We start from the raw sequence: 24864 nt of genomic DNA on the forward strand, positions 1-24864 counted from the left end.
GGTGAGAGGTCACCATGACATGAGGAACTGTTAGAAGGTCACAGCATTAGGAAGGCTGAGAACCACTGACCCATCTGGAGTTCATATAGATTCAACATGTTAAGGGCTCAATTTTACAAACCTCCCCCTACTTCAGACATGCCCCACCAATATGAGTCCCTGGGTTATTCATACTTCTACCCAGTGTGGCTACAAACTGGGCTTCCGATATTGCCCTGCTCAAGTTCAGCCATTTTTCTGATGACCAGAAAAGTTCATAGAAATTTTTACTTGTATTTGCTCATCTTTTATAAAGTAAATAATGAAGAATAGTAATGATTAGCTAAGCCAGGCATAGTTAATCCCAGCATTCAGGAGGCAGAGCAGGTGGATCTCTGAGGACTGAGGGCAGCCTAGTCTACACTGCGAGTTCCAGGACACCTAGGGTTATATAGAGAGACCCTGTCTCAAAATAAAACAAAACAACAAAAATAAAATCAGCCACAAAAGAGGACACCAGTGAAAGGCTTTGTCCATTCTGAAACTTATCTACCAGGACTGAAATAAAATCCTGCCACTGAGTCTATGGGTTCCTTTCTTGCTTGGTGCCACGTGCAAATAAGCAAACAGTTGTGAGGAGGTGGGAGTGTTGAATGACCAATGAGCATAGAAAGAAAGTGATGCTCTAAAGGCATGGTTCTTCCTGAGGAAAAATCCTAGTGGGCTTTTACTAAGGCTAGGCGAGGTATGGGGTAATGCATAGTGTCATTCTGGCTTTTCACAGAGAAGGGAGGTCTTCAGGAACCAGGCTGCCATTTCTTGTCTTCCTAATTTGGACATGGTTCCATCTGCCATGGCGCCTATGAGTGTATGTTTTTATCATCAGAAGATTATAATGATACCAAGGTCACCTGGAAGATCACATGTCTAGCTGGTCTTGACATATAGGAGCATGTTATCAGCACACACGCTTTCAACTTTGCAAGCCTGCAGCATAGCTGACAGCAGACCACCAGTAACCTGAGATCTCAGACTCAGGACCTGGTCTCACCACACAGCGTCCCATGTGCCAGTCAGAGCGGCCGGTAAACTTTAGGGAACATATTTACCAGCTTCTGATAGAGAAACAAACTGATGATGTATCTATCGGCTAAACATGTTTTATCATTTTTAAGTGTTTCCCCTTTTTTTACTTATATATTCAAAACAGATATCTTTTATTACATACATTAATTTGGTCTATAGATATTTTCTCCTGGTTGGACCAAAAAAAAATTGAACTATGCTGCCTTTCAATTAGTTCATTTAGAATATTTACTGATAAGGGCTTATATCAGCTATTATGTTTTTGGGTCTCTTTACCTTCATTTTTCTGTTTGATCTTTATTCCTCTAAGTTACTTGAACATTGGTTTTAGAAGTTTGTTTTACTTTATCAATAGTATTAAACATACGCGCACACACACACACACATACATATATATCTTTGTGCAGAATTTGAGGACTTTGCCCTAGAGATTGGTCTATGGATATAACTAACCAGTACCTAATAAGAAATCATTTTAATGATGAAGGCAAAATGTAGAACTTTTACCTTTCTGTGATTAGTCGTAGTTGTGATAAGTTCCACCTTACAGTTGTTTTTGATTTTCCTTTCTGTGAACAACTTCAGGATCTTGTCATTTTTGCAACAACTACCAAACAAACTAAGACACCAAAGAGGAGAAGGCAAGCCCACTGTGTTAAGGGGTCTACTTAAACCCAACACAACTCAAACACCAGGTCAATGCAGATGACAAAAATTCATTGTAATCAAGATGCTACTGACCGACCAGGGTTGCAGAATGGCCTCAGGATCTGAACTACAACCCTAACAGGACCTTGTACAGCATATTTAAAGGATGGACTCATAAAGTGAGGCAGAGCAGGATGGACTGTAGCACTGTCCAATCACATTTGACATAAGTGGTTGAGCAAGGGGGTTTCCACCAATCAGGATAGGAGTAGATTCCTGGGCCTGGAGCATGAACTTAGTTTGACCCTGCCAGTAGACGGAGAAGCTCCCTTTGAGATGTCTGGACTCAGACAACTATTTCCTCAAAATAGAAGCTGTTCAGATATTGGGAAGTCCCCAACTCCCCAAGGACCTGGGACCTTGAATTTAGTTTTCCCCATCTTGATTTTGCAGGATTCCTCCTGTTGTTGCCTCCCTGCTTCCGTTCCTCTCTTAGCCACTCTACTGAGTTAGGTCCTCTGGCAACAAATCCTGTTTTCCCCTGTCTGTATTATAGACTCAGTGTTTGTACCCATGTCTGTGTCCCCACAAATTCTAATGTTGAACCCGGGATTCCCCACTGTGCCAGTGTCTGTAGATGGAGCCACTGTGGGAATTGTTCACAGAGTTCTGCTCTAATTGGTTTAGTATTCTTACAGAAAGAATCAAAGGGACTAGAGAGATTGTTCAATAGTTAGAGCACTGGCTCTCTTCCAGAGGTCCAGAGTTTGATTCTTAGCACTCACATGGCAGCTTACAACTGCCCATAGACACTCCAGTGTCATGGGGTCTGACAACCTCTTCTGACCTTCAAGGGGCACGAGGCACATACTTGGTGCACAGATATAAATGCAAAAACCAAAAATAAACAAAAATAAACACCACACACATTAAATAATTATTTTTTTAAAACTGGAGATGGCTTTTTAAATAAAGTGCTCAATTGTGGGAACCTAACTTTGGATCCCTAGAACCTACACAAATCCACATCTGTAATAACAGAACTCTTATAATACAATGGGAGGTGGAAACAGGAGAATCGGCAGATACTCATAGGCCAAACAGTGGTGAACACTTGACTTGTCTAAAACAAAGTGGTCCCGTCCTCCAAGCTGTACCATGGTATACAATGCCAACACCCATAAGAACACACACAAAAATAATCATTAATTGACTAGAGTTGACCTTCCCCCTGAGGCACAAGGAGAGACCACTGGAATGCTCAGTGAAATGGTAGCTACATACCTACAAGCCAAACTCAGAAAAGGTCAGCCTTTTAGGCACTTCGACTTTGAGCTTTCCAGTCTGCAGATTGAGAAACAACTTTTTGTTGTGTAAGCAACCCAGTCTGGATTGTCTTGTTATAGCAGCCCAAACAGACTAGTACAGTCTAGACTTCATAAGCATGTATGAGCGGTATTTGTTAGACACAGAATTCTGATTTGATAGTTCTTTTCTTTCAGCCCTTGGAAAATGCTGTACCTCTTTCTGGCCTCCATGGTTTCTGCTGAGAAATCCTTTGTCATTATAATTGGTTTTCCCCTATAGGTAAGGTGTCATTTCTTTCTTGCTACTTTCAAGACTGTTTTTCTAGTGCTTGTGATTGAACCCTTGCAAAGCACTCTACCATCCCTGGCCCTCAAGACATTTTTATATTGATTATGATGTCTTACGTGAATTTCTTTGTATTTAATAGTATTGGGAGTTTGCTCAGCCTCCTGAATATGTAGATTTAGACCATTTGTCAAATGTTGACAATTTTCAATCATCATTTCCTTGAATGCTTTTTAGCCCTAGGCTTTCCCTCCCTCCTTTTAGGACTCCAGGAAATTAGGTGTTGGGTCTTTGTTAGGTGCCAGTGGTTCTGTAGGCCGTTCGCCTACCTTACCCCTGTCTGCTTTGTGCCACTTGCTTAGTTTGAGCAGTATCTTTATTCTTTCTCTTAGCTGTTCTCTATTAGTAATTCATACCAATTGTAGATTAAGGGAGTTTTGGTGTCATTTGCTTATGAAACAATACAACTGATTTTTGTCTATTGACTTAATCTCTTTGGTTGCTATGAAAAGAAACAAAGACTAGGTCACTTTTACTACAAACTTTTTATTATATATGAAAGAGTGGTGTGTGTGTGTGTGTGTGTGTGTGTGTGTATCTGTGTATGCATGTGTGCCATGGCATGTGAGTAAAAGACAGTTTTCAGCGGTCAGTTCTCCTTCCACTGTGGCTTCTAGAAATAGGAGTGGAACTTGGTTCTTGTGGCTTCCACAAGAAATGGTTTCACCGATGAGTCATCCTGCCTGCCCCTGGATTGCTTTTAAACTGAAATTTGGGGTTGTTTGTTTTTTAAGCTTTTATTGGCATATGGTAATTAAGCATAATAACATGTTCCATTTTGATATTTTCATGCCTGTTGATATATTTTAATCACTTGCCCCCCCCCCGTTGCCCTCTCTCTTCCCTCTCCAACTTTCCCTAATCATCTTCCCTCCCCCTCCCCAGTCTCCTGCCCTCTCTTTTTATATTGTTTAGTCTTCAAACTTTGTTTTCTTTGTGGGGACAAGCTCAAGCTGGCCTGGAACTCACTGTGTAACCCAGGTTGGCTTCTAGCATGTAGTCCTCCTGTGTGAGCCTCATGGGTGCCAAGGTTACATGAGATTACATGTATCTGCCGACACACCAGCCCATAGTGTATCTTCAGTATAATAATATAATGTAGTGGCTAGGCCATTCAGTGGTGTGACTCAGTAGGAGTAATGAGAGCAAACATCCTTGTTGATTGCTAGCTACAGAGAAGCGCTAGGGCTCTCGCTGTAAAGTATAATATTGCCTATAGGATTTTATAGATGACATTTATTAGACTAAAAAAATCTATTTATATAAGACCTTCATATGCATGAAGGTGGAGCACGCTGACTGCTTATCAGAGGTTCCCCTACATCAATGTCTCCTGGAGACTTGTAGGAGACAAACCATATACAAACCAATAGGTAAAAGTCAGATGTGTTGTACCATGTTCCTCTATAGTAAAACAGAAGACGTGTTCAAAGAGGTAGGTTGGTAGAAAATATGGAGTCTTTTATAAATTTTTCACTCTGGCTTTTCAACTTTTTGGACTAGGTTATGGGTCTGTCCTGAACGTAAACGGTGATGTTGAGATGGACGCCAGTATCATGGACGGGAAGGACCTGTCTGCAGGGGCAGTGTCTGCCGTGCGCTGTGTCGCAAATCCCATTAAACTTGCCCGGCTTGTTATGGAGAAGGTACGTGCTGGAAGCAGTGCTTCCTGAGAAGCTGGCACTGCTGGACTTCGGGGTGAACAGGCCAGACTGAACACACAAGGACAAGCACAATGCCACTGGAGTCAAGCTTGGCTTTGGTCCTGTTAAGACTAGTTGGGCGACACATGCTGACTTTATCTTCTGGCCTTCTTAGGCCGGCTGGGGTATAGCTCAGTGACAGATCACCTACCTAGGACTCACCAAGTCTCTGAGGTTGACCAACAAGGAGAAAAACAGGGGGGAGGATCCAGTTCAATACAGTAACTGTTTCCACATCATAGAACAAGTGTTTATATATATATATATATATACTACACCCTTTTCTGCCCTTTTCTACCCTGGCTTAGACACCTCATTGCTTTCTGACTGGCCATGGTGCAGAGAAATTTGCAGCAGACATGGGGATTCCAGAGATTCCTGTAGAAAAACTGATAACGGAGAGAACTAAGAAGCACCTGGAGAAGGAGAAGCTTGAGAAGGGGGCACAGAGAGATGACTGCCCTAAGTAAGTTCCAGACGACACCCAGACTTCTGCAGTTAGAACAGCTAGAGAGTTTGGCAGTGTCCCCTCACCTGTATTCCCTGAGAAACTGAAACTCTGTCAGGGGAGGGCAATTCTTAACCTTAGCTTTGCCCTTACTTATACCCCCTGTATGGATAAGAGTTCAGATTGACAGGGTTCTTCTCTGGCACAGTTAAGCAGATTATTAGACAAGCTTGGAGGCTCACACACATGATCCCAGCCACCAGGAGGCAGAGATTGAGGGCAGGTTTCAAGACAACCTGAACTATAGAGTGAGACCCTAGTTCAAAAACCTAATAATAGTTCAGTAGGATGCATGCCCTCATAACAATAGAATTCAGTCTTCTAACACTACCGATTTCCTACGGACACCAACATTCAGATACCTTAGACAGAGTATATATATATATATGTATATATATATATATATATATATATATATATATATATTCAGACTAAATATACATACATATATACATATGTATATATGTGTGTGTATACAAATGCATGTACACACATATGTGTGTGTATGTTTGTGTGTATGTGTGTGCATGTGCGTGCATAGGTGTGTTTTCCTTTCCTAAAGAATCAGAGTTTTGATGGTTCTGAGGCAGAGAGGTCAGACAGGTATAATATGCAAGTCTCTGAGATAACAATCTGATGCCTTCCCTGACCATGGGATTGGAGATATTAACATACTATTACTCTTCTACTTGCTCTGAAATAAGATTTTGCTGTAGAGCCCAGGCTAAGCCTGGAATTTGCAATCCTCCTGCCTCGGTTTCCCAGCTGCTAAGACTTAAGGGTTTTATATCTTCGGACTGCAGTCCTCGAAGTGAGGCTGCTGGGTCAGTGCCTTGTGGTCACTGATTTCCAGTACTGCTTTCCTGTTGCATTCTGACCACCGTGTATGAGCTGGGGTGTGGTTCCGTGGTAGTGCGCATGCTTAGTTCATGCATAAAACCCTGGGCTCAGTGCCCAGCACTAAACGAAAGAGACCTCTAACCATAATCTGCACCAGCCAGTCCTGCTCTTAGGTGTAAATGGGTAGCCTCTTACCCGGTATCTTGCAACTTAGAGAGGTCAGAAAAGTTAATTATAGAACGCATGGATCACTTTGGCACGCAGAACTGGCTCAGCATGACTGGTAACCCTGGCCTCTGGTCCTCTCACCAACACTGTGCAGTCTCCAGGAAGGAAAGGCTTCTTTGCCTGTCTGAGCCCAAAGACTGGCTGTGCATCAGAAATGAATACTTTTGGAGAATCTGGGACGGTACAAACAGCAGGGCTTAGGTAGGAGGGGGAAGTAAGAAGTAACTCTTAGAGTACTTAGACCATCAAGCACTTACATCATGTCCCCTTAAAGTGGCAAACATCCACACCATTGCCTCCACATGTTTCAGTGTAAGCGTCTGAAGGTAGCCAGTGAATTAGGGCCATCTCCGAAAGGGTTAAACTTGAGCATGTGTCCATCTCAATAAGAAGCACTTATGCTGTTCAATTTTTTTTTTCTGGTAGCCACAACAAACGTGAAAGAAACATGTTAAATGGATAAGTTTTTGTGATAGGGTCTCACTTTGTCAGCTTAGCTAGCTTGGAACTCACTCTGTAGACCAAGCCAACCTCAGATTCGGAGATCCACCTGCCTCTACCTCTCCCTCCTGGGAGCTGGGATGGCTGCACTCTTTAAGGTAAAAATGTAAAGGGCCATGTGCAAATCTGCCCGCTAGTGACACATGGAGTAAATAACAAGTGTTTTCTTGGTCCCAGAATCTTAACATATAATAAGGGCTATAGTGATTTTAGGTGACAGCGTTACTTGGGGACTGTGTCTCATCTTCATTCCCTTCCCTTCCCCTTTCTGCTTATTTCTGACAGAAACTTGGGAACTGTGGGTGCTGTTGCCTTGGACTGCAGAGGAAACTTGGCTTACGCAACCTCTACTGGGGGGATTGTCAATAAGATGGTTGGCCGAGTTGGAGACTCACCTTGCATAGGTAGGACTAAGAGGTAGTTTATGCCCCTCCCTTGCCCTTCATGTCATCAGATTTCTTTCCTGTGTCATTTCTTTTACCTCTTGGTGGCAGTTTCTAGGAGTGGCATTTGGGTTGGAAGAGGTTGTTGGGGACCACTACTCTTCTAACAGACACATCAGTTTCCTCTGGGTTATATTCTGGGGACATCTTGGGAGAGAAAGTGTAAGAGGGGATGCTAAAGTTGTCCCAGACTGCTGCAGCCATACTTGTTTTCTCTGTAGCCCCAGTTTTAGGCTTCTCAGGCTCACTTGCAGAGGCCAAATGCATGACTCACATTAACAATGTAAAAACAAACAGCTGAAAATGTGGGCTGGGGAGATGGCTCAGGGGAAATATTTGCTGTGCGTGTATAGACCTGAGTTCGGATCCTCAGCACCCACGTAAAGCCTTGTGCATCTGTAACCCAGCGCTGGGAGAAGCAGGAATGAATGGATCTTCAGAGCTTGCTAGCCAGCTAGTGTAGCTAAACCAGTAAACTCCAGGGTCAGTAAAGACCATCTTCCCGAAAACTAAAGTAGAGAGAGAAACAATGATGCTGGAAATCTGCCTCTCCTCTCCACATGCACCCTGCGCATACACACACTCGAGTGCACACACACACACATACACTGACACACACACACGTACACTCACACACTTACACATACTCACACACTCATACGGGGAGGCAGAGCCGAGAACATTTACAGGTATTACATGTGAGTAGCACACTCCTACAGTCTGATATGCCCCTCACATCCACATCAAGTGCAAAGCAAGAAGCAGCACGCTGAAGAAGTGCGTCTTTTGCTCTGTGTAGATTTGTGCTTTCTTGTAGGAATTCCCACAAACCCCTACAGCTGACTGTTTTCGAGAAACAGATAAATTGTTCATGTGCCCAAAGGAGAAGCTATACTTTTAGCAGAAAGCATGATTATTGTATATGGTATGGTGCTCCTAGTGATAATTTACAACTTGACAACTCTTTGTACCCTATACAGCAATGGCCTTGAAGGAAATGCCTGAAGCCTCTTTAAAAATCAGAGACCTGCCTGTTGAGGCAGCACTCGGAGGCAGAGGCCTGACACTCACCTTTTTGCTCGTTAGCCAAAACCGTGCCAAAATATGGCTGCTCAGTGGTCAGCTTGCATCCAACTAGGATCCGGCCAGGCACCAGAGCAAGGTGGGGTGAGAGCCTCTGAATTAGGTTCAGGCTTTGTGAGTTCTCCTGGTAAAGTATTGAGAAGAAATAAATCTGTGACCTGAATTCCCAGAAGCCCCTGTATTGGTTGTGGGTACCAAATGTGCTTATCTTGACCTTTTTGATAAGCATTCCCCAAGAGGGTCACCTGTCCCTTGAGGACATTCTGTAAGTGTTACTAGATACACAGTAACATTTCCTCTGCAGTGCAGTTATCATCCTGAAAAACGGGGTGACCACCCAGGAAACATGGGTTACCCTGGCCTTTTATCTAAAAAAAATGCAAAGAAAATGAAGATTTGGCTGCTTCCAAATAGTAGGGCCTTGTTGGTGCTGGTTCACCAAACAGCAGCAGCTTGAAGGGAAAAGCCACCTTCTCCTGTTGTAAGACTTTGTATTTCTTACCTAACCTCAACTCTCCCAGAACCAGAACGGTGGAGGTATCTGCTTGCTCTTTTTTTTTTAAGATTTATTATATTTATAAGTACACTGTAGCTGTTTTCAGACACACTAGAAGAGGGCATCAGATCCCATTACAGATGGTTGTGAGCCACCATGTGGTTGCTGGGAATTGAACTTAGGACCTCTGGAAGAACAGTCAATGCTCTTAACCGCTGAGCCATCTCTCCAGCCCAGTAACCTGCTTTCAAAAGCCTGGGAAATTATAGTACTCAGCAGAGAGCTGCCCCCCTGTGACCCTCCCCAATACCCAGCATTGGTAAACAAGACAAATGTCAATATGATGCTTCCGCACCAACTAGAGCAGGGTAAAGGTGAAGCCTTCCATGCTGTGGGACTCTCAGACTGGTGGCTTTGTGTGAACAGATGGAATGGTGGAGAGAAGACTGTAGAGTTGCTTAGTCTAAGACGAGGGAAAGATATTATCAAAGTCACTTTGGCTCCAGATCCTGTTATATGGATAGCCCAGAATAGTTCTCTCAGGTCCAGTCAAGCTACTTTCAACAGATGCTTTTATATCATCATGGTGTATGTAGAGATTTGCTCACAGGTGTAAACTGTGTACACGTGTGCATCACCAGATCATGAATATGGCTCTGGCCTATGTACACCTCTATGATATAATATTGTGTGACATTAGCCTTGTGTTTAACTTTTTGACTGCTGTTCTTCAGTTACAACCAATCACCTTTTTGAGCAGGAGCTGGAGGTTATGCAGATAATAACCTCGGAGCTGTTTCAACCACAGGACATGGGGAAAGTATCCTGAAGGTGAATCTGGCCAGACTTGCCCTCTTCCATGTAGAACAAGGTACGTAGGCTGTGAACCAGGTGCATAGACAAGTAGAAAGATGCTATTTGACCACTACCAGGGTAGTGTATGCAAACACACTTGCCAGACCCTGCCTCATGGCTGTTCACACTCTTCTAACACCTGGTAGGTTCTGAGCTAGAAGAACCTTTAGAATACTCTTCTGGAATACTGTTCTCTGGACTGAGGAAATGTCTCTGTGTGTCAGAATATTTGGTGTCCTGGCTTCTATGCATGTGTGTGGGCATACACATGAGCACATACACAATTCCTGTCTGCTGTGCTCTTTCACATCATAGGAGACAAAGCAATGGAGAACATGGTCAATCCTTGACCATGAATGTAGGAGGGAAAGATGTCTCTGACCCAGTAAGGAGCTGACACATACAACTTATATTGCTTTGCTGGTCAGTATCAACAGACACTTGACAAGAAGCCCCTTAAGGAAGCTTGTTTGCCTCACAATTTAAGGGAATATGGTCCTTCGTGATGGGGAAAGCACAGTGGTGGGCAGGTTTATGGCAGGGGAATGTGCAGGAACTGCTTGCTCATATCTCAGTGGACCAGGAAACAAACAGGACGGGGGCAGGGCTGGTCTCTACCCACTTCCCCAGAAACTCTTGTGAAGCCCACTCATATTTCACAGTGTCCCACAGCAGTGGCACAGCCGGGCTCCAGGTATCCAAACATGGGAGCCTGTGAAAATTATCACATGTGCTGTTTCTCAATCTCTCCTTTTCTTGTCAGGAAAGACCGTAGACGAGGCTGCTGAGTTGGCACTGGATTATATGAAGTCAAAGCTCAAAGGTCTAGGTGGCCTCATCTTGGTCAACAAAGCAGGAGACTGGGTAGCAAAGTGGACCTCTTCCTCCATGCCCTGGGCAGCGGTGAAGAATGGCAAGCTGCAGGCCGGCATTGACCTTTGTGAAACCAAGACAAGGGACCTACCCTAAGCCCCAGAAGACTGTAATCGGCTTGCTAGCCTGGACGTGGAGCTGAGCTGCCTGGTGTGGAGACCTAACTTAATCAATTAGATGTAGACATGGAAAACTTACGCAGTCTGTCCCTCCTTTTGTTGCCTTAATCAGTAAGTCAATGAATGCTTGGTTGAGGGTTGGGTTCTGAAGCAATGAGAGATGCTCACCTGGATTAAGACCAGGGGAAAGGAAGCCTTAAGGAGCCCTTCTCTCCCAGTCTCCATCATGTAAGGATAGAGAGGAGCTGTTAGATGTTGACCCCACAGAACTGCCTCTGGGCTAGGAGTGTCATTTGGATCGGGAGAGGAGCAGTTTGCAGCTGCTAGGCTGGGGGAGAGCAGGGAGAAGGGCTGGGGTAAAGGTGCAAGAAAGACTAAGTCCAGGTGAAGCTCAAAATGTGACAGAGTTCATTCTTAGTCACAAGAATACCATGCAAGATGTTCAAGAAGGTGCTCTTTGTCTGTGAGGGGGAAGTGGATCTTTCCAGAAAGTTTAAATTTCTCTAACACATATCTGGGCACTTTCAGAGTCTCCCTTGCTGCCCAAACTATAGACTATTGGAGTTTCTTAGTGTCTGGGATTTTTCTTGAATCCCAAAAGCCAGCCTGACCTGAACCAGCCCCAGTTGTCCTCACTGGGGCTTGATGGGGCACATGACATTTCTAGCCTCCCCAGCATCGGGGTGGCAGATGGCTGGAGAGATAACACTGTGAGTCACTAAGGAGTAGCTGCCAGTGCTTTGGGACAGTCCCAAGCACACTGAATCAAGTGTTCAGGGTGGTGAGCGTGACGCAGAAAGCAGTCTCCTCAGGGGAGAGCAGTCTGCACCTGTCAGCACCCTGGAAATGGTATGTCTGCTGTGGTTGGTGTGTCTGCTCAGCTTTTTAGTCTAGCAGGGATTCTCTTATCTCTGGGAAGAAACTGATTAAAGAAACTTTAACATGCGACTAATAAAATGTATTTTTGAAAGAAAAGAGTGTGGTTAGGTGTCACTGTTGACCAAGACCAGAACAGATACAAGCCCCCTTCTTGGTTCCTTAGTGCAGGCAGATATAGTAGCTGAGAGGACCTTTTGGTGAAATGTCAGTGTAACAGTATATCCTGCTTTGTAGAGTTTAGTAGAGCGTTTTCAGTAGCATTGAACTGTCTCTGAGTGTGTTAAGGTAAAAACAAAACCACCATTTCCAAGTCTCAGCTGGACTCATGGCTGAGTGTCTTCCCAACACTTTGTTCAGGTTCAAAGTGTGTCCTGACCCCAGACCCACTTGTGAGCCTGTACCTGCTCTGCATCAAAGAGAGGCACTTAAGAGTCTGGGAACTGAGCTTGAAGCTACTTTCCTCACTACCCAGGGGACCTTGGGAATATTAACATTTGAGAATTTCTCATCTGTGAAAACCCTCTAGGACTCTGAAGATTAAGCGAAAGCAAAGAAAAACTTATTGTATCATAAGGATCCTCCGGACAAATTCAGAAACTGTAGCCAGTCTCCAGTGTGAGGACAATTATGCATTTAGAAACCTTGAAAGCCTAATATGCAGCTGCTGCTGGCTCATGGGAAGCATATTGTTAAGAGATGTGTTTGGTTTTTGCTAGTGCTGCCCTAATAAGATACCTCAGTCTGAGTGACTTCATTATCAGAAATGTGTTCTTTCTGTTCTAGACACTGGGAATCCAACATCAACAAAATGGGATTTTGCTTGCCTCTGGTTGTTTGACTGGTTGGTTGGTTGGTTGGTTGGTTGGTTGGTTGGTTGGTTGAGAGTATTGTTGCTTTGTTAGGATTTGTTTTGTTTTGTTTTTGTTTAGTTTGTTTTGTTTGAAATGGAATCTCTCTGTATAACCCAAGCTGACCTTCAAATTCTTAATCCTTGAGCCTCAGCCTCCCAAGTGCTGAGATTGTAGGCCTTAAGGACATGCGCCATTCTGCCTGGCTCCTAATGTGACGTTTTCTCAGAACACAAAATGCCCTCTTCTTGCACTCACGTGAATTTGGATTTCCCCAGCCCCATAACATCCTCGTTTTAAGTTCATCCTCTCTCTGGTGTTTCTGTCCCCAAATGTAGCCAGCCACATTCTGAGCTACTGGGGAAAGGGCTTGAGATCCACCCTGTGAACTAGAGAAGGTAACAGTTGAAGCAGAAACCACGGTGGGGCTGAAGAGAAAGGAGACACTTTGGAGAAAATAATAGTCAGCCATCGGAAGATGTACTTACCCATTCTACGATGCACACAGGAGGCAGCCCTGGTTAGCTGACTTCTAGATACTCCTCTGACTTCTTGGCCTGACATCGAGATCCTGGTATACCTGGTGGTCCACCCCTTTGTGTAAAGTCCTAGTGTGTGTTTTCTAGTGAAATCCAAGAGTATTCCCTAAATGAAGACCACAAATGGTTCTCGTTTTTATCTCACATGTTACTAACTAGCAAGTAACTGTCCAGAAGAGAATGACCATCAGCTGTAGAAGCACCTCTATGCCACAAGAGGGCAGCATAGCACAACATATGGGTAGCTTGTAGGCTCCCAAGAGGAGTCTGGCTCAGAGTGGAACTGATAGGGTTCCTGGTCACAGCTTTCCTTTTCCGCAACACCACAATTTACTTTAAAGCAGAGTTGTGCAATATCCAGGCCTACTATTGGCCACCAGGGCCCAAGGGTCAAGTGCCCAGCCCCACCCTACCCCCACCTTTAGTTATATCTTTCAGCCATAAAGACAAGTAAATTGCCATTTGGTCACTACCAGCCAAAATGGTGGTATAATTAGAACCAAGAGAAGCCCAGAACCTAGGCAGCTGTACAAGAGACATGGGACACCTTGTAGCTGCTTCTCAGGAAATGGTTTCATTTGCGTTTTCAAATAAGCTCTCTGACTTGGTCCTTGTTGGCACAGAGGGGACGGTGTCATCAAAGATAGTGGGTGTTGGGATGCTGGATGGGGTCGCTCCTCCCAGCCTTTCCATCAGTCACCTTGCACAAAATCCTCACGGCTTTAGATTCTGTGGCTATTCATGGGCAAGCAGGGAGCAACCCCAGTAAAACACGTGTGTCCTGCTCCCTGAAAGGAGTGAAGGCCGGCAGAAATCAGAGGCAACCCCAGGTCAGGAAAGGGCAGGGAGGATGTTTGGGCCACCAATAGGAAGGACTGTGGCTGGTGAGTCACTCTGGGTCAGGGGTTGAGAAAACCAACGCATCCTCAGAACTTCATCCTTCAAGTTCTTTTTTTTCTTCAACCCAATATTGAAATGAAATTGGGTTTTCAGAACTGAAGCTCCTGACATCTATACAGAGTCTAGAAAGTGACATAATTAGTTGATAAAGAAAACCAGTATGGATGAGAATTTAACATCATCTCAAATTTAACATCCACTGTGCTCTTACCAGCACATTGTGAATTCTGTACAGAACTTAGGACCTTGGGTTCTGAGTTATAATTTGGTGCCAAGAAGAAAAGAGGTTGGGGGCAGATACAATGTCACATGCCTATTTTCCCAGCACGTAGGATGCTAAAGTAGGAGGCTCAGGACTTTCAGAGCTGACCTCAGCCATATAAGGAGTTGGAGGTGAACCTGGGCTATATGAGACCCTGTCTGATAAAAACAAAAGCTTGAGTTTTCTCATCCTAGAAGACAGAGGCTCTGTGCTCTACACTTAGTACCTGGGGGATGTCTGACTTTTTTTTAATGAGTGCTCTGTCTGCCTGTTTATCTACATGCCAGAAGAGGACAGGTCCTGGACTCTCAAAGGTCAGCAACCTTTCACTAAGTCTTTTTAAGAGGAAAATGGCCTTTGAATCTGAACACAGCGGTGCACATTTACTCTTCGCCACTTGGAGGGTCAAGGCAAGAAAAATATTTGAGCCCAGGAGATATTCAAAGATATCCTGGACATCACAACAAACCCTATCTTAACAAAAACACTAAGAAAGGCAGTGTGTGTAAGCTGTGGAAATTTTAAAATGTAAAGTAAAAACAGTAACCACTTGAAAAATGGATCAGTGGGGGAAAGCTTGATGTGCAAACAACGAGTCTGAGTCCTTATCTCCTCGCGCTGTGAGAAAAGCCAGGGATGGTGTTCCGGGTGTAAGAGGTTCCGAGGGCCTCTGACAACCAGTCTAGCCAAAATGGCAAGCTCTGTGCTCAGTGAGAGACCCTGGCTCAAAACTCAAGATAGAAAGTAATAGGGCAGGGCCTCAACATCACCCTACACTCAGGCACATCAGGTACACACACTTTTCCTACAGTTTTTCCAAATGCTGTGTGTGTGTGTGTGTGTGTGTGTGTTACATGTAACTTAAAAATTGTATGTGTTTGAATGGTTTGCATGTGTGTATGTATCCACATCCCATGCCTGCTACCCACAAGAGTCAGAATAGAGTGTCAAATCCCTTGGAATTTTAGTGACACACACAGTTGTTTGGGGGCGGGCACTGGAAACTTGAACACAGATTTTCTGAAATTAACTACTGAGCCGTCTTTCCAGCCCATGAAGCTCTCAGTCACTTTCCGTGTCAATAAACTGCCATATAATATTCTGTCCTCGTTCAAATTGGCCCGTCTTTCCCTACAGTGGGGTTATCTAATTTCACCTTTTCTTCTTTGGTGTGGCGGGCTTGTATAGAATCCTGTGCCTGTGGTGTGATACTTTCTCCATTGGTTAGGTTGCTGCAGATGGTTGAGAGAGGTGACTTAAGATCACAACCCGGGGGTGCTTGCTGGCTATGTACCAAGTAGACCATTTCCAATAGAAATTCCAGCTTCTGAGCATGTCTGGGCTATGAACTAAAGCTGAGCAACACTTGGCTGTGAGATGGGCCCTGGGCAGAAGACTGGACAGAGAACTATGGGTCTCGCCAGAGCGTTTGGCAGGGTGTGAGCTAGGGTGAGAAGAGCAGGTGAGACTAGGTTCACCCTGTGCTGCTACCAGGAAAGGACTTCCCCACCCCCTTCCCCAGCTCACTTCCCCTCCTACAAAGGGTCTGTTTGTTGTTCCTCCTAACTACTCTTACCTCCAACCTTTCCCAGGGCCCCTGCTCCCCAAACAATAGCCAGGCCACAGGCCACCCCAGTGCATCAAAGCCAAAGGGCATTTTCAGAAGTGTTTACAGCCCAGTGCGGCTGTACAGCCCTCACTCCAGGTTAAGGATCCTGTGGTTCCGCTGATCTTCAAGTACAGCCTAGCGCTCCCTACCCCTCGCAGATCCCCAGGGACTTGAACTCCTGAACCCTCAGCCTTCTGGTCAAAAACCAAGTATTTAATCTTAAAAGCAAGAAAGAAGGCCAAGTTTTCTTTCTTCCGGGCTTGTCCACCCACTGAGCGAGGTGTGGGCCCCACATACCTTTGGGCTGACTTCACCCTGATCCAGCCTGTCTATCCTGAGCCTCCTGGGTCCTGGCCATTCCATCTTATCTCTAGCATAGATCACACAGATATCACACCATAGATGCCTCATGACTAAAACGTGTGCTACTTTCCCACCCTGTCCCTGTGGTAGTGCAAATTCCAACATATTTGCTGTCTACTCTCAACATATTTGTTGTCCTACCCTGAAAGGGTCAGGACCTCGGGTGGGGCGCTGTCACTTGGGTAAAGCACCCCCACTTCCTGCCCTCATCTCTGCCTCCAGGTTTCCAACTGAGTCGGAACTGAAAACGTGTTGCAGAGACCAGCTGCCTGGCCTGTGGGTGCCGCTCCTCTGTTCTCATGAATCTCCTAATGTTCTAACTTGTTCTAACCCCTGGCAAGGGCTTCATTGTATTTGACAAAAGTGATGCCAGCCCTGGTTCCTATCTCTACCCACCATAGCTATTGTTCGGCCACCTCCCCAGATGGCCAGTCCCAGACCCAGCCCCTAAAGGGACTGCCGTGCCAGGGAAGGAGCTAGTGCAGAATATCCCAGCCCCTCTAACACTCAGCAGACATCCTGCCCTTCACCTTGCTGTCAGCCCCAGGAGAGCTGCCTACCTCAGAGGCCTGTGTAGTGCTCTTGGGGCTCTGAGGCCATATAACACACAGCCCAGCTTCTGAGTCACATGGGAGGCAGCTGTGTCCAAACCTCAAAGAAGCAGCCTGAGGAATGAGGAAACCCAACCTTCTTCTTGGAATCTGTGCTTCTCAGCCAGTCTGGCACTAAGCCTCCCAGGATCCTCATTCCGAAAGGCAGAAGATTGATAGTAACCTCTCCAGTGCTGTGATGGCCGATTATTTAATGCATGGAAAATCCTTAGATATCCATAGAGCATATGTTAGTCATTATATATTATCATCCCAAACTACACCAACCAGACCACCCTTTGTTTTCTGATCCCCAGCCCGCATCTATGCCATGAGTATAGTAGTACGGTCCAGGACTCAGAAGGCTGAGGCGGGAAGAGTCAGACCAGCCTAAACTACAGAACAAGAACTGTGTCTAATAGACAAGCAAATAACTATGTAACCACTGCTCTGTGGTCTCAGAAGTTAACTCTGACTATTTTGACCCATCCCCTAAACTGGCAGGGACTGTGCTGTTCCCTGTGTGGGTGCCCTCACAAAGGAGAATAGCAGTTTATATTCTATGGTTTAGGAAACATTTTCACTTCGGTTTCTACAATGTGGAGTAGACAGGGCATTAACAATCCCTCTCTAGTTCTAAATGAGCCTACCAGGCAGAGCACATCTGAAGTCAGGGACCTGGCTAGCATCTCACACACAGGATAACTGCACAGTGGAGATTTGCACCCCAGCTCTCTGCCTGACTCTGATCTCCGTTTGACTTTTTTTCCCTCCCAGCAACAAGCCCAGTCACAACCAGTTAAGTTCGTTCTCCTTCAAAAAAGGAGCTCAGACGTCAGTAGAATTAGAGACAGCCACACAATGAAAAGCAGATGTCTTACCCCTTGTCTCTGGAGCAACTCCCAGGAAAGGGAGGACAACTGGCTGCTGGGTGGCCCCTGCAGCCACCCCACCCATGAGCTCAACTCCTGGCAGACAGCTCTTCTTCACGAAGAAATGGGCCTCCTGGTCCCAGAAGAGACACACAACAGAGCTGGGGCCAGACCACAAGGCTGCTTCACTGTGGGGGTCAGAACAAGGAGTGTTCAAGGCCTGGCACATTTTCATTAACTCTATTCTTAACCACCCTGGAAGGCAGATGCTATGCCTGTTTTTGTATGAGAAGAGTTTCTTTGGTTCCTTTCTGAGGTAGGGCCTCACTCTGTAGTCCTGGCTTACTTAGAATTCACTCTTATGTAGACCAGGCTGGCCTCTAGTTCATGGCCATCTCCCTGCCCTGCCCCAGCTGCTGCCTCCCAAGGGCTGGGATTATAGGTGTATACCACCAGCCCAGCCATGTGGCTTTCCAAACTAACAATCAGGAGAACCAGACTATGAACCAGGGCCTGTAGGACTCCACAGTCAGACCAGCCTACAAATGTGATCTCCACTTTGGGAGCTTTTACCTCTGGTCCTCTGGTCAAACCAGAATGAAGCTGTTTTCAGAGCAGAGGTTACATCTTCCTTGCTATAGCTGTGTGTCTAACTCACAGAGTCAGGATTCCCTTACTCATCCTGGTCTTCAGGAGCCTAGTCTCTATAAAGGCTCTAAGATAGAGTTACCAGAAAATCCAGGGCCTTGGGGAAGAAGACAGGGTAAGCAAGGCTCATGAGGATGGTGGTTGGACAGGGATAAGGTAAAGGCAAAATAAGGAGCAGGCACAGACTGGGGGCACAGTTTCAGGGCCCCAGATAAACAAACCCCCTCTAAAGGGCTGTTTCTGTAACTGGCATGACCATTTCCATGACAGGGAAGGCCTGGGGTTTTTAGTTCAGAGCACCCCACAGGCCAAGCGGCTGGGGGGGGGGGGGGGCTCTGATCCCAGGCCTGTATCTACTGGGGGTGGGTTCCTAAACTCCAGCAGAGACACTGCTCTCATTTAATAAGCCACAGCCACAGCCACCAAGCAGGAACAATGCAATCAGACTCCACCCAAAGTCCAACCCTCCCTCGGGCTGGTGCCCAGAGCACAGCACAAGTTTTTAAAACACTCAGCAGGTTGGGCAGCACAAGTGCCTGGCTTTGCCTTCACACTCAGAACCTCCCTAAGGTCCGCAGGAACCACTGTGGTTTCTCTTGTGTGTCCTGCCCACCAAACTGTAAACCCTCATCCTACTACCCATGATGCTGCTCGATACCAGACAGTGCCTGGTGACCTCACAGACTTCCACCTAACATAACAACCTGAGCCTCCTTCCTGGAAATCACTTCACTGTGATTAGCAGCTGACCCCAGCAACAATACCAAACCCAACCTGAGTCTCCATCGTAACAGTCGTACAGTAGACAGATGGAGCTATAGCTCCACTGGTAGACACTGGTTTAGCCTGGATCATGCCCTGGGTTCAGTGTCTATCACCAAATAACCCAGGGCTGGTAACACACATCTGAGACACAAGCAGTTGAGAGGTGGAGGCAGGAAAGTCAGCATTCAAAGTCATCCTCAAGTTCAAGGCCAGCTTGGGATACTTGAGGCCATGTGGAGGTGGGGATGGTACACTAGGCAAGATGGCTGAAGAAGATGATGGTGCTTTCTGTGCAAGTATGGTGAGCTGAGATAGATCTCTGGAGCCCAAAAAACATGGAAGGAGAGAATAGACTCCACAAAATTGTCCTCTGACTTTCACATGGGGGGTGGGAGGCAGGCAGGAAGGGAGGAAAGAAGGAAAGAATAGCAGAGACCTCCCAGCTCAGCCATTGCTTCCTTCTTAGCAAAATCTGTCCTAGTACCACCAGACCCAGCTCAAAGGCACCCCTGCCAAGAAGACTTTTCCATCAACTCAGAAGTCATATCTTCGTCCTCTGAGAAAACTCTTTTCTTTCTTTTTTCTGTTTACTTACTTATTTGCTTTGGGACAGGTTCTCTCTACACAGCCCTGGTTGTCCTGGAATTCACTATGCCGACTAGTTTGCCTTGAGCTCACAGAGGTTGTCCTTCCTCCTCTGCCTTCGGAGTGGCTTGGATTAAAAACTTGTGCCATGGGGCCCAGCACACGCTGAGCAATTTTAAAGGAGCTATTCATGCTCCGTCTGTCTCCCACACTGCGGTGAGGTCCTGAGGAAGCTCCACGCTGCTGGGCCCAACAGTCCCCCAACTCAGAAAGCTTTGGCCTCCCTGTTCCTTAATGGACTCTGACAGGCCTCTAATATAAGGACCCTGGTGACATGAATTAGACACTGAGAATCCACAGTAGAAGGAGAAAACTGACTCCCAAGAGTTGTCCTCTGAACTCCACATCATGGCGCATGCAGAGAAATATAATAATCATAATTTAATTTTTTAAAGTGTCTACATGTTCAGTACAGACACTGCTTCTCTTTTTGAATGGCTTTCTCCTCAGATAACAGAAACCACACATACAGAACCCAGGGGACACCGAAGGCTGACTGTGCTGTCATTGGGCAGGCAGTGGAGGAGAAGAATCTCAGAGTTACCCTGCTCTAAACTACAGAACTTTTCACACAAAGCCCCAGACCTTTGAAGGAAAAGAAGAGGGAAAAGGACTTAATTACCCCTGTCAAGAGTGAACTGAAAAAGGCCTTCTTCAGCAGCTTGAACTACAGAAGAGGTGATCACACAGGAGGTTAAGGTGACATTTTGCAGTAACTGCTTTCTGTTTGCTAAAGTTCTAGCAGTCCCTTCCAGAACAATTTCTCCTTCAAAATTCTTTGAAATCAAGCTTTGTTGGCAAAGAAAGACAAAGAAGTAAAGTATGGCTTCTCAGCTGTGTGTGGTGGCTCACACCTGTAATCTAACAATCAGAATATTAAGGCAAGAAGAGTTCCACTTCATGGCTAGCCTGGGCTACATGGTGAATTCCAGCCAGCCTGATCTGTAGAGACACTGTCTCAAAAAAGAGGGGAGAGCAGCAAAGATGCCTGCTGGCTGGTTTTATGTCAACTTAATACAAGCTAGTTTCATCAGAGAGGAAATTCCTCAGTTAAGAAAATACCGCCTTGGCACCAGACTACAGACAAGCCTGTGGGGCATTTTCTTTATTAGTGATTGATGTGAGAGGGCCCTGCCACTGTGGGTAGCCATCCTTGGGCTGGTGGTCCTGGGTTCTATAAAAAAGCAGGTTGAGCAAGCCATGGGAAGCAAGCCAGTAAGTAGCACTACTTTATGGCCTCTGCATCAGCTCCTGCTTCTAGGTTCCTATCCTGTTTGAGTTCCTGCCCTGACTTTCTTCAGTGATACAGAAGTGTAAGCTGAATAAACCTTTTCCTCCCCAAGTAGCTTTGGTCACGATGTTTCATTACAGCAATAGTAACCCGAACAGTAGCTCAGTGTCTGAGGGCGCCTGCCATCAAGCTGAACAATCTGAGTTCTACTTCCAGGACCTATTTGGAGAATGAAAACAGAATCCCACAAGTTATCCTCTGACTTCCATGCATGTGCCCTTGCACACAGATATGAGCACACACACACACACACAGAGAGAGAGAGAGAGAGAGAGAGAGAGAGAGAGAGAGAGAGAGAGAGACTTAAATGTAATTTTAAAACAAATGTATTAATTAATTAAAACATAAAACAAGTTTAGTTTTTTCCATCACCACATCCAGAAAGAAGACCACAAAGACAGTTACTTGGGACAAGGACAGGACCAGCATTCAACTCAATTCCAGCCAGAACAGCCACTGAGCACCTCAGGATGAGGACAATTGACAGGCAGGACCTCTACTCGCCCAGGTCAGGCAAACAACAGGGACCTGGTGCAAGGGGAGGCAGGCAAGACTGCCAATGGCTAGAATCAACATGAGGCACAGACAGTCGGTTGGAGGCCAGCCTCCTGCACTGAAATCCCAGATGCCCTACTTGGTGAGTATGAGGCTTTGAGCAGCTTTCTGAGTGCTGATCTCTGTCTTTGAGACGGGACCTGAATAACTCTTACAACCCTGCTGTAAGGATTAACAAAGACTTAGCCCATTTATCCCAATGCCTGGCAGATGGCAGGTGTTCATTATTGATCTTGTGACTAACGACACCCTAAGAGAAAGGGAGGGAACCTTGTAGAAGTCGCCTTTGGCTGGGTATTGGAGGTAGAAAGGACTCCAGCAGGTGGTGACAGATGGAAAAATGGGTGTGCACAGAGCTATAGAAGCAAGCCAGCTAAGATGGAGAAACTCCTGAGTCCAGGCCTTGAGAGTAGCACTGGGAACAATCACCAGACTGCAAACACTGAGGGTTTCACAGATGCCAGCCACTGCCCATAATGCTGGACACATCCCCGCACACCCCACTAATGCTCACAGACTCCTGGAAATGAGGCTGAGGGGAAAGCCACACAGGCCTGTTCAGTCATTTAATAAATATTGACTAAGCATCTGCTGTGTCTGGGTCCTTAGAGCAAGAAGGTGAACTAGGAAGCAGGTCTGCGTAAACATATAAAGAAGTCCACATCACACAGAAATGAAGCCACATCCCTGGGAACAGGGTGAGTGACTCAGGGTGACCAGGAGAAAATGTCTATATAGGGAATGGATGGATGGAAGACTTTGATGGTCAGAAAGGAAGAAATAATCCTGAGAATGCCTGTGCCGAAGGAAAGCAAGAGACAAGCTCATAGCACCAGGGCGCTGGGGATGGATATGGTGAGGCCAGGAAGGCACAAGGTCCTGTAGAGCTTTGAGTCAAATCCTAAGTGTTGCAGGAAGCCAGCAAGGTTTTGAAATGACCAAGGTAGTGCCACCCTGTTCTGACACCATTTTGTGTCTGCTTTGACAGTTCTCAGGCCTCTACCCGACTCCCTGCAATAGCCACATCTGCCTTCGCAACACATTTGAAACTTCTGTGGCCTTGACTGTAGTCCAGATGTGTTAATCAGCATAATTGGCAGGTTGTATCTAAATTAACTACTATGCTCTGCCAGAGAAGAACGCTGCAAGGTTACCCTGACCCTCTTCTCACTTTGATGTATCTTTATGGATTTTGCCATTAAAAACTCTGTATCCCTGAGTTTGGGCACCAAGAGACTTTTCTGAGATTCAAGCCTGCTCTTGGTCTGACCATCCATAAAAAGGATTTAAAACTCCCAGTTGACTTAGTCAGCATGGTTGTCAATAACTGCCCCATGTGGGTCAGTACAGTTTAGACAGAGAGGTGACAGAAGCTGGTATATGAGTTTGGAAAAGGTCATGCTGGAGCTGGGACTGAAGCTCGGGTGGCAGGGTGACTGCCTGCTCTCTGTGATGAAATACCACGACCAAAAGCCACTCGTGAGTTCTATCTTGTGCCAGACTCCAGCACAGTGGAGGGGCAGGGCAGCAAGTAGCAGGCACAGAGACAGGCACGGGAAACTGAGAGCTCACATCTTCAAAGGTGAGCACACAGCAGAGAGTACATGGGAAGCAGGATGAGGTGACTCTCAAAGCCCACTAGCACGACATACGTCCTCAAACACAGCCACCTGGGAGCCAAGGCAAATGCCTATTGAGGACAGTCCCACTCAAACCACCATACCTAACACTCAGGAGGCCCTGCGATAGTACCACATACACCAGGTACTGTAGTGTATACAAGTAACCCCAGTACTTGGGAGGTAGAGGCAGAAGGAACTTAAGATCATTCTAGTACATTTAAGACTTGAACCCCATTCTGAACTAAAGCACCAAGGAGGCAGTCCCCATGTGTCCCATCCAGGCCAGAACTTAGATCTGGCACTGGCCTGTCCTTGGCCAGGCTGCTGACAATTGTCTCTTGCCTGACTGAGGCAGGTCTCTCTGTTTCTAGCCTCTGGGACTGAGGAAGGCTTGCTCCTCTGTTATCATTTTTCCTGGCACTCTGGATCCACCCAGAGAAAGACCCATCAGTACTTCAGGGAAAGTAAATTACAGCCAGTTCTGGTTGTTTTCCTGAATTTTTACAAGGTTCCATTAAGTTCAGCATCTAAGTGCCTTGAGCTATGTTCGCTCATATGACATCGAGTGCATTTAGAACTGAGCAATCAGCGGGGTGGGGGGAGGAAGAGGGAGGGGGGAGGGCTACACCCTCAGCCCCACAGGAAGATTCCTGAGTGTTCTCCAGAGTCCACAGAGTAGAGTAAATGTTCCCTGTAGCCTTCCCCGCTCTTCCAGATCAAAGGCTCCATGAAGAGTTCTTGGGAGTTCAGACTTGGGGTACGTCAGAAGCATCTGTTAAAAACTGCTACACCTTTAATCCCAGCACTTAGGAGGCAGAGGCAGGGGGATCTCTGTGAGTTCAAGACCAGCCAACCAGTTTTATACAATGAGTTCCAAGCAAGCTAAAACTGCATAGAGAGACACTGTCGAAAAGAGGGGATGGGGGAGTCTGAGCTAGTCTTTGGCAGATGAACATTCTAGAAGCATTCATCTATATTACTTTCCTTTCTTCTCTTAGCTCTCCCCTGATTCAGGCAGCCGAGGATTCCCCAGGGAACACTCCAGCGGCCTGCGGTGTGTGCGAGGCAGGCCTCAGGGCCCTGCCTCCTGCCAGGGCAGGGAGTGAAAAGCAAACGTTACTAGGTGCTGGTGGTCCCAACTGAGACCCTCTGCCTTCTGTTCCCACAAGTACAGGCAGAAAAGGGAATTTAAGACAGTGCGAAGAAGAGGCTCACTGGAAGTGGAAGAAAGAAAAGAGGATAACCAACCGCCAATATGACCAAAATGTGAGCATGCATTGCTGCCCCTGACCGTTTACTCCTTTCTTAATACAAGGGCATCTCTATAAATTTGAGGCCAGCCTGGTCTACACAGTAAGTTCCAGGCCAGCCAAGTCTACCTTTGCACATTAGATCCTCACTGAAAAAGAAAATTTTAAATTAATTTTAAAGGTTAAAAAATCTAAAATATGAGCACATGCA

The 24864-nt window shown here is 46.0% G+C and overlaps 1 protein-coding gene and 1 pseudogene across 2 annotated transcripts in view; one reads left to right on the forward strand and one right to left on the reverse strand.

Moving 5' to 3' along the window:
* The window catches only part of LOC308417584 (RNA-binding protein 42-like), a 431329-nt pseudogene that overhangs the window by 240268 nt on the left and 166197 nt on the right, over positions 1 to 24864 (reverse strand). The gene's annotated exons all lie outside the window — the stretch shown is intronic.
* ASRGL1 (asparaginase and isoaspartyl peptidase 1) lies at positions 3213 to 12348 on the forward strand. The gene is made up of 6 exons (XM_080912299.1): positions 3213 to 3300; positions 4870 to 5012; positions 5378 to 5535; positions 7432 to 7550; positions 9929 to 10039; positions 10787 to 12348. The coding sequence occupies exons 2-6, from the start codon at positions 4908 to 4910 to the stop codon at positions 10990 to 10992; spliced, it is 699 nt and encodes a 232-aa protein (XP_080768425.1). The 5' UTR covers positions 3213 to 3300; positions 4870 to 4907; the 3' UTR covers positions 10993 to 12348.

The sequence above is a fragment of the Micromys minutus genome (assembly GCF_963924665.1).
Source record: "Micromys minutus genome assembly, chromosome: 2".
Classification (NCBI taxonomy): domain Eukaryota; kingdom Metazoa; phylum Chordata; class Mammalia; order Rodentia; family Muridae; genus Micromys; species Micromys minutus.

Bases quoted from the DNA above. Each gene is read 5' to 3' on its own strand.
- ASRGL1 (XM_080912299.1), top strand. From the start codon at position 4,908: ATGGACGCCAGTATCATGGACGGGAAGGACCTGTCTGCAGGGGCAGTG. The intron at 5,013-5,377 runs GTACGTGCTGGA...ACCCTGGCTTAG, and splicing joins CCCGGCTTGTTATGGAGAAG to ACACCTCATTGCTTTCTGAC. The intron at 7,551-9,928 runs GTAGGACTAAGA...CTTTTTGAGCAG, and splicing joins TGGAGACTCACCTTGCATAG to GAGCTGGAGGTTATGCAGAT.